This window comes from Conger conger, chromosome 16 (assembly GCF_963514075.1).
Source record: "Conger conger chromosome 16, fConCon1.1, whole genome shotgun sequence".
Lineage (NCBI taxonomy): Eukaryota > Metazoa > Chordata > Actinopteri > Anguilliformes > Congridae > Conger > Conger conger.
In genome coordinates, this window is record NC_083775.1 from 39,049,533 (window position 1) to 39,063,732 (window position 14,200).

Consider the following 14,200-nt stretch of genomic DNA (forward strand, 5'->3'; position numbering starts at 1 on the left):
CCAGGTCAACTATCTGTGCTGACAAGGTTGGTGTTGAAATATGTAATATCACACACGTGTATTTTTTTTCATCTGAATTTAATTAAAGCTCTATATACAAAGACAAATGTAAATTTTATCTAAATCAATAGATATTACCTCCACCTCACGCTCACGACTACTGTCTGTTCTGGCTTCACGGTGGTGGAATGAACTCCCCATTGAGGTCAGAACTGAAGAATCTCTCCCCACCTTCAAGCGCAAGCTGAAGACACACCTCTTCAAGCAGCACCTCTCCCCATCCCTCCCTACCTCCCTGTGAACCTTAATTGTTGTCTCTGTGACTTGCTTTGTGTATCTGTCTTTTTAGTTAGCTAGGTAAGCAGTGTTTGGATAGTGAACTTTGGTCACTTTTGCTCTGTTGTTTGTTTCTTTGTTCAAAAAAAAAATAAAAAAAATTGGCCCTCGTCCTTATCTTTGTTGTACAGGTAGCAGTTGAAATTGTACTTTCCTCTAGGGTCTTTCAGCGAACTTATCGGTTATGGGTATGCACTTTGTTGTACGTCGCTCTGGATAAGAGCGTCTGCCAAATGCCAATAATGTAATGTAATATTACCTCATCTGGATGTTAGTTGAAATGAAAATTGTTTTCCAATAGTGACATGCCAACATTTGTTTTGATAACTTAAATAAATTTCCATAATATGTTTATATTTTCTGTCATGTTCATACTGCTTGTTGCCTGCTATTCATAATTATTTTGTCATTAAAGAATTAAAGAATTAACATGGTGGTTGGTCACACTTTCTAGGCTATTTGCACAAGAGAGCATTGAAGAAACATGATGAAAATATTAAATTCTTTAGTTTTGGAGAAATATGCGTGTTAAATTTAAATTTATTGTCCTATTTTCAACCACTTCAGAATGTTCTCCTCATAGTGAGTGACAGGAGGATAACCACTCCCCTGTCCCTGTAGTTTGTGCCGCGGGCCTACAGGCTAGACAATGGAAATATTTTAGTAATGTTAGGTTCAGTTAAATTAGAGTGCCTTTTAAGGACGATTAGACTATTTCTGGTTATATTCATTTAGATAGCTAGCTAACGGAGCTCCGAACGGCTTGTTTAAGTGCAAGTTTTCTTCATACGGATTGTGTGGAATTATTTTGGGACTGTGTGTTTTGATACTTTCACAGTGTTTTTATAACACCTTCAACACCAATTGGGGCAATCGACCAGAGAACCACAGATTGTTTTGATATCTGTGTTCTTGTCATTTTATTTTTTTATATAAATTTATTTCAAATTTTTCCCTTTTTCTCCCAATTTGGTAGCCAATTGTACCCCATCTAATCCAATTAGAGTTAGTGTTAGATACACCGCCCACACCCTGTCCCTCGGCGGCCCGAAGGAGAACAACACTTCTTCTTCAAGCCGTTTGTCTCATGCTCGTGACCATGATTCCAAGGCGCCCGGGGTGCTGTTGTGCGCAGCTATCCACTAACCCTGCCAAGTCCCTCCCTCTGATCCGCTAACCCTGCCAAGTCCCTCCCTCTGATCCCCTAACCCTGCCAAGCCCCTCCCTCTGATCCGCTAACCCTGCCAAGTCCCTCCCTCTGATCCACTAACCCTGCCAAGCCCCTCCCTCTGATCCACTAACCCTGCCAAGTCCCTCCCTCTGATCCACTAACCCTGCCAAGCCCCTCCCTCTGATCCACTAACCCTGCCAAGCCCCTCCCTCTGATCCACTAACCCTGCCAAGCCCCTCCCTCTGATCCACTAACCCTGCCAAGTCCCTCCCTCTGGAGCAGCGATCCACTAACCCTGCCAAGTCCCTCCCTCTGGAGCAGCGAGCCAATTATGTCGCTCCACGAGAGCCGGCCAAACTTGGCTTTTGGCAGGACTGGGAATTGAACCCCGGTCTTCGGTGTGCAACTGCAACAAACTGCAACCGCAAGTCCACTGCATCTTAGCCTGCTGCACCACGGCTCCCATAACCGGTAAATTTTGAAAAGTCAGTAGGCATTCCTTTCACATTCTCCTTAGCCCAGTTCGATAGTTAGCTAACGCTGTGCTGTTATGGAAAGAATGCTCAGCTTTAGCCTCCTTCAATAGTTAGCTAATGCTGTGCTGTAATACCTTAGGCTGCATTAGCAGCAGGCAACTATATGTTGCTACTTTGAGAAATTAGACTTTAGAAATGATTTGCCTTTTTTTTTTTACCAGGGCTGAACTCAGAACCCCCTGCCAGTGCTGCCATGATGAATGCACTTCCAGAAGATGAATGAAATCCAGCTTTGATGGAAAAACTTTTAATTGAGGATTTTTTGTAATTGAGTGATTTGAGTTATTTGATTAATTGTGATAGCTACATACGCATGCACAGTCACACACACTCTTAAAGGGTTCTGATTTTCTGTTTACACTAGGACTCGGAACTATATTGTCCTCTCAGGTCCTCTTTGCGCTTGTTCTTGTGTTTAATTTGCACTTTGTTGTACGTCGCTCTGGATAAGAGCGTCTGCTAAATGCCATGTAATGTACTGTAATGTAATGTAATTTCACACAATTTCTGTCATTTTGGTACTGCACTCTAGCACATGGGATTTGAAATAAAGCATTGAATAAAGATGTTCCAAACAGTTGGTCGTTGGTTGGCCAATGTCTCTGACTGTTTCTCAGCCTCATAATGGCTTCCTTGACTTTCATTGGCAAAACTCTGTTCCTCATGTTGACAGACACCAATAACAGACTCCAAAGGCAATCAAAAGCCTAGAATCAAGACTAGATACTGAAAGCTTTCTTATACCTGCACCCTGGAGGGGGGGGGGGGGGGTGTAAAAAGAGATGTGTAATTCCTACACAGATCCCCCAGTATGGATGTAAATACCCTCAAACTAAAGGTGACAGACCACACTTTAAGCTATATATTCACTGTTTCATTTCAAATTTAATGTGCAGAAGTCACTATCCAAATACTTGCTGATTTCACTGTATAACATATAAAGTATTTTTTGGACAAATTCATAAAGATCTCCATCACTTGTGTTGCTCATATTAGAACTTGCAATTGTTCAGAAGAGTCCAACACCACGTCCACAGTATGCATAGTGACCTCCCCGACGTCCCAATCCAAAAACACTATGCTGTATCTTTGAATATGGGTGCTCACTGCTTCGATGAAACGCGCAGTAACGCGTCAGGTGATAAACACTGCAGCTGAAATTGCTCGCATTTGACTTCATGACATTCAGAGTTTCTGGGGGGGGGGGTATAATTGGATAGTTAGTAGAGCCTACTAACTGACGGTTAGTATAATCGTCCTTGGATTAATTTTGATGTTTTAATTTTTTCACTGTATTTATACTTGACAGACGGCAACATGAGCTCATCAGGCGATCATAAATTCCAGCTTAGCGAGGAAGATGGCTGTCCTCCGGGGGAAACCCGAACGCCCACCCCCCAACCCCAAGCGAAGCCACCCCTCGGTACAAGAACGATTAGCGGGTGGGTGTGCTTTTGATTTAAATCCATTTTATATGCCGGCAAGCCTCTCGACAGGCATAATCCCCCCGTATAAGTTTAATTACATTTCTGTGTTCCGTCAACTCTGCTGTATGACAACCCCATTTTACAACCAAATATTTATATTGTGCGCCGCGCTAAGGTGCCAAAATCGAAAGTAGCAATTCAAAGATTATTGGATCCCCACGTGCGTCCAGAGCTGCATTTGGTTAGTGTCAAAATTCAATTTTCACAAATGAGTGCCATTTTTTTATGGCTTATATGTCTGTTTAATTAAAGATGCAGTGAAAAGGGTAGACTCACTCACGGACATGTCCACACACACACACACACAGAGGAAAATATGCGCTAACGCACAAATACGCGCAAGTCTGTTTCATTCCCTTCTTAAAATAGGTCTTCAGTTTCTTTGTGACAGCTATGCTGGACAGTGGCTTTTTCTGTTGCCAAATAAATGATTTCAAAACAGCCACATTAAAATCAATGCAGTGATCCTCAGCAGATAATTCGAGAATATTTGGCAAAAGCAAGTATCTTTCGCCCTCTGCTGTTGATGTCTGATGTTGGTCATTTCGTCATATTGTGATTCTTCATACTGTGCATTACTGCGGAGAATTATTTTCGGCTGATGACACGTGGAATCAAAATCAAAATTGTCGATGCATCAATTTAAGGCTCCACTTCACTGTCAATGTTACTTCATTTTTCACACTTTGTCAATGACAAGGCCAGCGTATGCCCTCCATTTTAGTTTTCTAGGACGGTTGTATGAGAACTTCACTCTGTGAAGATCAGATAAGATCTCCATCATAGGAAAGCCTGTTACACGGAGCTCTGTAACTGAAAACAGGAGAGCAGCCAGCGTCATGCAGAGAACCACAGGCACCAAAATCCCATGCCCAAATTGTATCTAATCAACTTTAGACATTGCTACCAATTATTTCATGTACTGTAGAATCAGGGTTGTTAATTGATGACATTTCAAAGTTGAAATCCCAAAATTTATGAATGTAAATTTTATTCTTTCCCACTGTGGGATTTTGCCTTAGGAAAGCCATATGGCACACAGGCCCTATGGACACCTCACTTAACAACAATTTGAACACATTACAGCAACTTCTGGAGTTTGTTTTGCTATTGGGGGCTTAGGGCTAATATGTTTAATTATCTTCTGTGTTACTCCGTAAAGCGTCTTTGTGACAGTCTCCTGTGAAAAGCACTATACAAAAATAAATAGAATTGAATATTATTTTTTGAATCACATCCAGACATCATCAGTATGAATTTTGGTCATGTATGGCTGTTTATACACTCACCGAGCACTTTATAAGAAACATTTACTTTATTACACCAACTTATTCATGCAATTATCTAATCAGCCAATTGTGTGGCAGCAGTTCAATGCATACAATCATGTAGATACGGGTCAGGAGCTTCAATTAATGTTCACATCACCCATCAGAATGGGAAAAAATGTGAGCAGCAGTTCTGCAGACAGAAACGCCTTGTTAATGAGACGTCAGAGAAGAATGGCCAGACTGGTCAAAGCTGACAGGAAGGTGACAGTTATGCAAATAACCACACATTACAACAGTGGTATGCAGAAGAGCATCTCTGAACACAGAACACATCATAACTGTAAGTAGATAGGCTACAGCAGCAGAAGTCTAAAAAATAAGTCTAATAAATACTGAGTAAAGTGCTCGGTGAGTGTATGTCCAGTGTGCTTTTCGATGCATGGCTGAGTGGTGGTATGTTGCTAGCAGGTGCGTCTGAAGGTTAGTGATTTGATGGTGATTGTGTATGGGATACTTTCCCAAGGAAAAGAGCTGTCTCAGTCCCTTTTCTCCAGACTCAAGTCTCGACAAGCAACAGTCCTTTAAAGCGGGAATATCTGGTGACAAAGCTCACGGAAGTGCGCTCATGTGTGTACCGACCTGACGAAGCTGAGCTCTGGCTTGTGAAAACAAAGATGTCACACAGGCAGCGAACAGTAAAGGCTTTCTCAGATGCATATTTATCATATCATAAACTTCCTGGGTACGCATATATCAAACTGACTCGTACTTCCAACTGTTATTGTTGAATCATTTCGACAAAAAAAAAAAAAATCTGTCTAAATGTTTACTTTTGCGAATCTGTAAATAGTTGAAATTATTGGCTTGTTTGTTTTGTCTGATTAGGATAGTTATTTTTTTCTAGACCTTTCGAGAATGACAAGAGGTTCTTGTGCCGACCTACCTCGTGAACATAATTTGTTCTTGACATGAGGGGAAAATTGTCATTACAAAATATTGTGCACATAATGAAGTGGGAGACATAATGGACCAAAAGCAAAAACAAGCCAGGTATGGACTCACCTGCGCGGTTGATTTCGATTATCTCCTCTTGCGCCAGGGGACAGTCCCCCCCTACGCTTCCTGACCCGACAGCCCCGCCCAACACGTTCCCCAGGATCCTGTGGGGGGAGGCGGTGGCCATGGCCAGGGCGTCGGGCTTGCAGTAGTTGGGTGAGCCAGGCTGGGGGGCCCTAGGGATATGCTTGTTCTTCTTCTTGGGGAGCTTCTGTTTGGCCATGGCCAGGGAGTAGTACATCCCAAAGTTGTTGACGATGACGGGCACGGGCATGGCGATGGTCAGGACACCGGCCAGGGCGCAGAGGGCGCCCACCAACATGCCCGACCACGTGACTGGGTACATGTCCCCGTAGCCCAGCGTGGTCATGGTCACCACGGCCCACCAGAACCCAATGGGGATGTTCTTGAAGTTAGTGTGGGCGCTGGCGGTGGGGTCGCCGGGGTCGGCGCCGATCCGCTCGGCGTAGTAGATCATGGTGGCGAAGATCAGGACCCCCAGTGCCAGGAAGATGATGAGGAGCAAGAACTCGTTGGTGCTGGCGCGCAGCGTGTGGCCCAAGACCCGGAGGCCCACAAAGTGGCGGGTGAGCTTGAAGATCCGGAGGATCCGGACGAAGCGGACAACGCGCAGGAAGCCCAGCACGTCCTTGGCTGCCTTGGAGGACAGGCCGCTCAGCCCCACCTCCAGGTAGAAGGGCAGGATGGCCACAAAGTCGATGATGTTGAGGGTGCTCTTGAAGAACTCAGCCTTGTCCGGGCAGAAGATGACGCGGAGCAGGACCTCGATGGTGAACCAGATGACACACATGCCCTCCACGTAGGTCAGCCAGCTGTCGGTGACGACCTCAAACACGACATCCACCCGGGTGTGGTTGCCCACTGTCACGTTCTCCGTCTTGTTGTAGATGGTGTTGAAGGCCTCGTGCGTCTCCAGGCAAAATGTGGAGATGGAGATGAGGATGAAGAGGAGGGAGCCAAATGCCACATACTGGAAGAGAGAGAGCAAGAGAGAAGAACAACAGAGTTAATGACAGCTCTGAGATGTCCAGCCAATTGTACAGAAACACACTCAGTCACCGGGCACTAAACAACTTGAGCCTTGGGCTAAGGAGTTTCAGTCTTGTGCTAAAGAACATAAGTTTAGTGCTAAGGAACTTCACTTTTGCACAAAGGAACATCAGTTCTGTTCTAAGCAGCTTCAGTTTGGCACAAAGGAACATCCGTTTAGCACTAAAGAACATCAGTTTAGCACTAAAAGACATCAATTTAGCACTAAAGAACATCAGTTTAGTGCTAAGGAGCTTCTGTTTGGCACTAAAGAACTTCAGTTTGGCATTACAGAACTTCAGTTTAGTGCTAAGGAACTTCAGTTTAGGACTAAGGAACTTCAGTTTAGGACTAAGGAACATCAGTTTAGGACTAAGGAACATCAGTTTATGGACTAAGGAACATCAGTTTTGCACTAAGGAGATTCAGTTGCCATTTAAATCATTAACACAGCAGCAGAGCTGGAACCTTCCATTCTATTACACAGGGGCATATAACCTGTAAAACTACTGTGCAGAGGCTCAACAGCCTTTGTAGCGACCAAGAAATGAGACCACATTACAGTAGCTCTAACCCTGAAAGCAGAATACATTACCACAGATTAACGGACACAGCGAGACATCATCATTGAACCTAGAGGGGGAAAACAATGTGGGACGACACTGCAGCAGCACGACGCACGGGTGCACAGATCTGTGGGAAGGATCTGAACAGAGAGGGAGCCAAACACCGTGAAATGGTAGAGAGGGAGCGAGGGGGGAGGGGGAGGGGGAGGGGGATGGGGCTAATACAGTATAAGTACATCGAATGCTGCAATCTCACTGACACTGCGCAGGGAGAGAGGGAGAGAGGCAGCGAGAGGGAGCAGGAGGCAGAGAAAGAGATGGAGAAAAAGGAGGAGAGAGGGCTGATGAGTTATGGAGATGTGAGATTCACAGGCAACATTATGAAAGCACGGATGTCATGTTCACTCTGGTGTAGATATATGCTTATTGATCTGTCTGTGTGTAGCCACCGGTATGAAGTGTGTGCCATTCTCTCTCCGTCTCGAGCCTATCAATCTAGATCAATACGCCTCTGTTAATCTGCGTGTGTCAAGGCTATCTCTCAGTCTTACTTACAGTTGTTTATGTGTATGTGTGCATGTGTATGTGCCTGCATGTGTACGTGTGTGTACGTGCGTGTGTGTGTGTGTGTGTGTGCGTGTGTGTGTACGTGCACGTGTGTGTGCGTGTGTGTGTACATGCGTGTGTGTGTGCGTGTGTGTGTACGTGCGTGTGTTTTATTTCTCCCTCTGCAGTCCTCTTGTACCTCCGCTGAGATAAACCATTTATTTTACAACCTCCGTCCCCCATCTCTCTCTCTCTCTCTCATCCCCCATTTGCTCCACCTTCCCTTCCCCATCTTCCACCCCCACTCCCACCTTCACACACTCTCCTGACATCAATGCAGCGAGCCTGTGTGACTCGGGGTCCTTTGAGAAGCTTGGCCATTGTTCAAGAGCTGTCTTGATAACTGCCTGATCAGATCTCTAGGGATACGGTGCAAAAAAAAAAAAAAAAGACTGGCTCTTCCCAAACACGGATAGCTGTTCATATATTGACAGATAGAACTTACTGTACACAGGTGAGTTAAAAATACACATAATTAAAATGAAAGGTTTTGTACCAATCTGCAAGGGTGTGTTTTGGGTTGTGTCTCATTGGCATGAGCCAATTTTCACATGAAAGAAAAAAGGAGTGGAATCCAGGTCTGATTTTCCCCAATGAGATTCCCAGCTCTGTCAAATTAATTCCCAGTCCCTATTAGCATGGACTAATTTAACAATCCATCACCAGTGCCCTCATAAATCACACAATAATAATGTTACTGATACATGGGATAAAGTAAAGTGCTGACGGAACAGAGGCTTTGCACACCGCACTTTCCATCCATGCCACTTCCTTCAGTAAACACTCTATTAAAAAAATTGTCACAAACGTAACAAAACCATACATTTTTCAGTTTTTTTCACTGTTCAGATACTGTTGGTGGATGTTCAATACGAAATCTCAGAAATGGTACAGAAACCGTACCGAGCATTTAAAGATGCTTGTTTTCCATATTGTGCTATAATATCTCATTCATAATATAAAGTCAAACCTGTAAGAAAACAGAATTCAGAGTGAGATTACGTGTTTTATTAGCCGCGTCCTTGGACATCTCGGTGGCAGGGGTCGCAGGTCATGAGTCCATTCATTCTCTCACCCAGTTAGATTTCCCCAGATAGCAAAGCTGACAAACAGCCAATAAGATATCCACCCAGCATTGTCCCGCCCACGGGCTTGTCTTCACATGCCAAGGGCTTGGGATGTGTGGCAATAGATGAAGTGAAAACCTTTGCAGCATCATTACTGGAGTGCTTTGTGCTTGCCTTTAAAGGCCTGCACGCATTAGCGTGGTTGTCGTATCTAAAATGGCAACAAAATGTTCGCAAAGAGCAGTGATGTTGGTCTTTTGAACAACCTAACCCTGCCCCCAGTGCCCAATTCCCTCTTCCCCTCCACCTCCTGCGGTCAGCTGTGTTAACATGAACAGTGGCGAAAGTGTAGCTTGACTGAGAGGGAGAGGGGCGCAAAATAACTGGTAAATAGCTAACAACTAGCTATGATCAACAGGGTTCTCAAAAGCTGCCGAAAAGGCTTTTGGCCCGGTCTCAAAGAGCCAGATGAGGCAGACTCCAGTTTATATGTAGCAACTTCATCCGATAATTATGCACAAAAATATGTCATGTCATGTGGGAAATCATTTGACGAATACCTTGGAAAATATAATTCAGACCCTAAAATATGCATACTTCGACATTGTTTTTTTACTTGAATCAGTGTCGAACACAAATCGAGCTCCAGGATGATACGAAAAGCTCAAAAACACGAAAAATATGTGTGTGGGGCTTTGAAACCTCTCCCAATGGACAGCAACCACAGGATGTAAATTAAAAACAGTCATTACGGGCATCAAGATCTGAAGCACTTGGCTTTTTCTAAAAGGTTCCATATTGTACACCTTTCTAGTGTTTTATTTTAGGTCCTGATATCTACAAGAAGATGTTTGTGTGGTTTAAGTACCAAAAACAATCTGTCCAGTTTTACATGTCCATTCACCAAAAACAGGCTGGTTTAGTGACTGTGTCTTTAAGGCTCATTAATATTGATGTTCTGATTGGCTGGCTAGCGAGAGAGAGAGAGAGAGAGAGATCCCTAATGTAGCTCCCACCCAGAACCACAGCCGTTAGTTTTAATGTCTTAAGGGTCAAAAATGACCCGTCACAGGTTGTGACATCACATGTCATTTGGCTGACGCTTTTCTCCAGAGCGACTTACAGTTGATTTAAGCTCAGCAGGAGACCTCCCCTGGAGCAATGCAGGGTTAACGGCTGTATGGATCTTATTGTGGCTACACCGGGAATCAAACCACCAACCTTGTAGGTCCCAGTCATGTACCTTAACCACTACGCTACAGGCAGGTCCCAGTCATGTACCTTAGCCACTACGCTACAGGTGGATCCCAGTCATGTACCTTACCCACTACGCTACAGTGATGTACCTTAACCACTACACTACAGTCATGTACCTTAACCACTACGCTACAGTCATGCACCTTAACCACTACACTACAGTCATGTACATTAACCACTACACTACAGTCATGTATCTTAACCAATACGCTACAGTCATGTACCTTATCCACTACGTTACAGGCAGGTCCCAGTCATGTACCTTAACCACTACGCTACAGTCATGTACCTTAACCACTACGCTACAGTCATGTGCCTTAACCACAATGCTACAGTCATGTACCTTAACCACAACGCTACAGGCGGGTCCCAGTCATGTACCTTAACCGCTACGCTACAGTCATGTACCTTAACCACTACGCTACAGTCATGTACCTTAACCACAACGCTACAGTCATGTACCTTAACCACAACGCTACAGTCATGTACCTTAACCACTACACTACGGTCATGTACCTTAACCGCTTCGCTACAGTCATGTACCTTAACCGCTTCGCTACAGGCGGGTCCCAGTCATTTCTTCATGCTTTGGGGTTTAAAATTCAATGAAGCTGCTTTATTTTAGGGGTTTAGTGAAGGCGGTCATTTATGACCCTTTGGACAAGGCAAGTATACAGAATGTTAAGACGGCTAACGGCTAAGGGTTAACGGCTGCCAATCAATCATCTTACAGGCAGTGGTAGACCATAAAACACAGTAAGCTCACACATGTGTTTGTGCGTTTCTGCTTACTGAACAGGACCTCTCTGTGTGGAGTTTGCATGTTCTCCCCGTGTCTGCGTGGGTTTCCTCCGGGTACTCCGGTTTCCTCCCACAGTCCAAAGACATGCAGGTTGGGCTGATTGGAGAGTCTAAATTGCCCGTAGGTATGAGTGTGTGAGTGAATGGTGTGTGCCCTGCGATGGACTGGCGACCTGTCCAGGGTGTATTCCTACCTTTCGCCCAATGTATGCTGGGATAGGCTCTAGCCCCCCTGTGACCCTGTTCAGAATAAGCGGGTTAAGATAATGAATGAATGAATGAATGAATGAATGATACAATAAAAATGCATTCTTAATCTTTTACCCATTTTAAATAAATAAAAATAGAAAAAAGTGAATGTAAGGTTAATGCAAAATGAATTTGCAATAACCAGCTGCCAGCACATCTGTATTTAATGTGCTGCAGAATGCACTAATGTGACATCAGCGCAGTGTTTAAATTCAGGTCAGATGTATTGTATTGGAATTGAATTGGAATTGTATTGGAATGGAATTGGAATTGTATTGGAATTGAATTGGAATTGAACTGGAATTGTATTGGAACTGTATTGGAATTTAATTGGAATTTAATTGGAATTTAATTGGAATTTAATTGGAATTGTATTGGAATTGTATTGAAATTGAATTGGAATTGAATGGCACTTCTGAAGATGGTCTGCATCCGGTCACAAAAAAATCATATACCATGTGCTTTTCTGGTGTTTACACTTTGAATAATTATATCCCGGCAGTGTGAGACGTGTGGAAATATTCCGCTCACATCAGAGTTGTGTAATGTGTGTAAATGCCTCCTTTATTGGCCAGATGAGTCATCAAAGCCTTGGCAACCAGTTCTTCCGCTATGTTCCCGGTATGCAGGGTGCACTTCAAATAAGTAAATGTGATTGGTTGATTGATTAATTGACTCAATTGCTGATTGATCAACTGGCTGATTGATAACGTAGCAGTGGTTACTGATTGATTCTCCAGCTATGTGACTGGGGGCGGTGCTGACATTTTCCTCAGTACTCTAAGGTACAGATATATTGAAATCACTTGACAGAAGCCAGCAGTCACCAAACCCTTTTGCTTTGAAAACATGTTTAAAAATTTTAGAAAATTTATTAAAAATCAAAAACTGAAACATGTTAAAACATGTTTTAACTTTGTCATTATGGATTATTTAGTAGAGATTCATGGGCCAAAATCAGTCTCGACTCCATATGCAAATAGAGCCAGGCAGCGCAATGGCCTTAGCTTGCAGAATGAGCCAGCTTTTGGCAACAGGGCAGCTTTTGCCTGATTTCCAGAGCAGGGCAGATAGCTAGCTGGCAGCATGGCATGTTAGAGCGGGCAAAATGAGCAAGGGCCTGAACAGATAAGTTTGGTGCTTTTATATAGCCCCTCCCATTAGACGTATGCATCATGTGAGGGGGCGGTGCTTCATATAGCCCCTCCCATTAGACGTATGCATCATGTGAGGGGGGGGTGCTTCATATAGCCCCTCCCATTAGACGTAGGCATCATGTGAGGGGGCGGTGCTTCTCGAGTTGGAATTGGACAGTCATGGGGGAATCATAATTGAATTGGTAAAATGGATCTATCTATAAATATTCTATATGACATGCAATTGGTGCTATAAGTGCCCAAAGAATAGTAAATAAATAGTGAAGGCTCTTTTTAGAGACTGATCCCGGTCCGGAATGATCCATGTTTTACTTCACTGGTGAAAGTGTTGTTGTGCTGCTCACAGTGTGCAGTTGGCATTGGTTAGCTGGACAGACTTGCATCACAAACGCATCTAACCGGCAGCAACATTCACTCAGGAGGAGGTAAGAGGGGTGGTCTGGCAGTCGGACCATCCCCCACTCTGGGCGTGTCAAAGTGTCTCTGAGCAAGATGCCTAACCACCAATTGCTCCTGATGAGCTGATTGGCAGTTTGCATAGCAGCCTATCATTGTGTGTGTGTGTGTGTATGTGTATGAATGAGAATGAGAATAAGAATAAGAGGCATCAATTATGAAGTGATTTGGATAAAAGTGTGATTATAAATGCAGTCCAGTTACCATTTCTCCCTTACACTTTAAACACGGGTTAATGTTTACGTGCAACACGCCGCCTGACCGCTCAGAGCTCCACACGCTTCCACGCGTACGGGGGAAGGGAGGAGAAGCAACAGAAATTGATCAAGCAACTCCAGTTAAGCCATGTTTTCCTCTGTCCAATCTTCTCCCCATCAGCTTCTCCCTCTCCTCCCCCTTTCCTCCTCCCTCGCTCTCTCTCTCCCTCCTCCTCTCCTCTGCTCTCTCTCTCCACTGCTTTCCACCAGTCACAAAGTGACCTACTTTCCAGACCACTGCAGTGCATTCTCTCTCACGGGCCAGCCTTCCAGCCAGCTTCATATTCACACACAAATTCATATTCACACACAAATTCACATTCACACACAAATTCATATTCACACACAAATTCATATTCACACACAAATTCACATTCACACACAAATTCATATTCACACACAAATTCACATTCACACACAAATTCATATTCACACACAAATTCACATTCACACAAATTCACATTCACACAAATTCATATTCACAAACAAATTCACATTCACACACAAATTCACATTCACACACAAATTCATATTCATACACAAATTCACATTCACACACAAATTCACATTCACACAAATTCACATTCACACACAAATTCATATTCACACACAAATTCATATTCACACACAAATTCACGGGCGCGCCATTGTCTCAGTCACAATCACACAGGGACGGTAAGGTATAAGCCTTTCCATAGCGTTGTGGCATGAACTCTCACACTCAGGCTGTCTGACCCGGAAATCGATCAAGCTCCACCATCTTTAAGGACACCCAGCCCCTTAAATGTTCCTTCTAGCCGATAGAAGGAGACGCTTGCACGCCCACACTACTGCACAATTTGCAAATGTTTGCTCACAGTATTTCAAAACTGATACG

General features: G+C 43.9%; 1 protein-coding gene across 10 annotated transcripts in view; it reads right to left on the reverse strand.

Annotated features, from left to right (window-relative positions):
* LOC133115281 (potassium voltage-gated channel subfamily C member 1-like) overlaps positions 1-14,200 on the reverse strand; it is a 113,458-nt gene that overhangs the window by 41,530 nt on the left and 57,728 nt on the right. For all 10 annotated transcript variants that reach the window (XR_009705616.1, XR_009705617.1, XM_061225128.1 and 7 more), the window contains exon 3: positions 5,864-6,848. Coding sequence is in view for 8 of the 10 variants with exons in the window: in XM_061225128.1 (XP_061081112.1) it covers positions 5,864-6,848 (985 nt within the window). In the remaining 2 variants the exon portion in view is untranslated. The remainder of the gene's footprint in view (positions 1-5,863; positions 6,849-14,200) is intronic.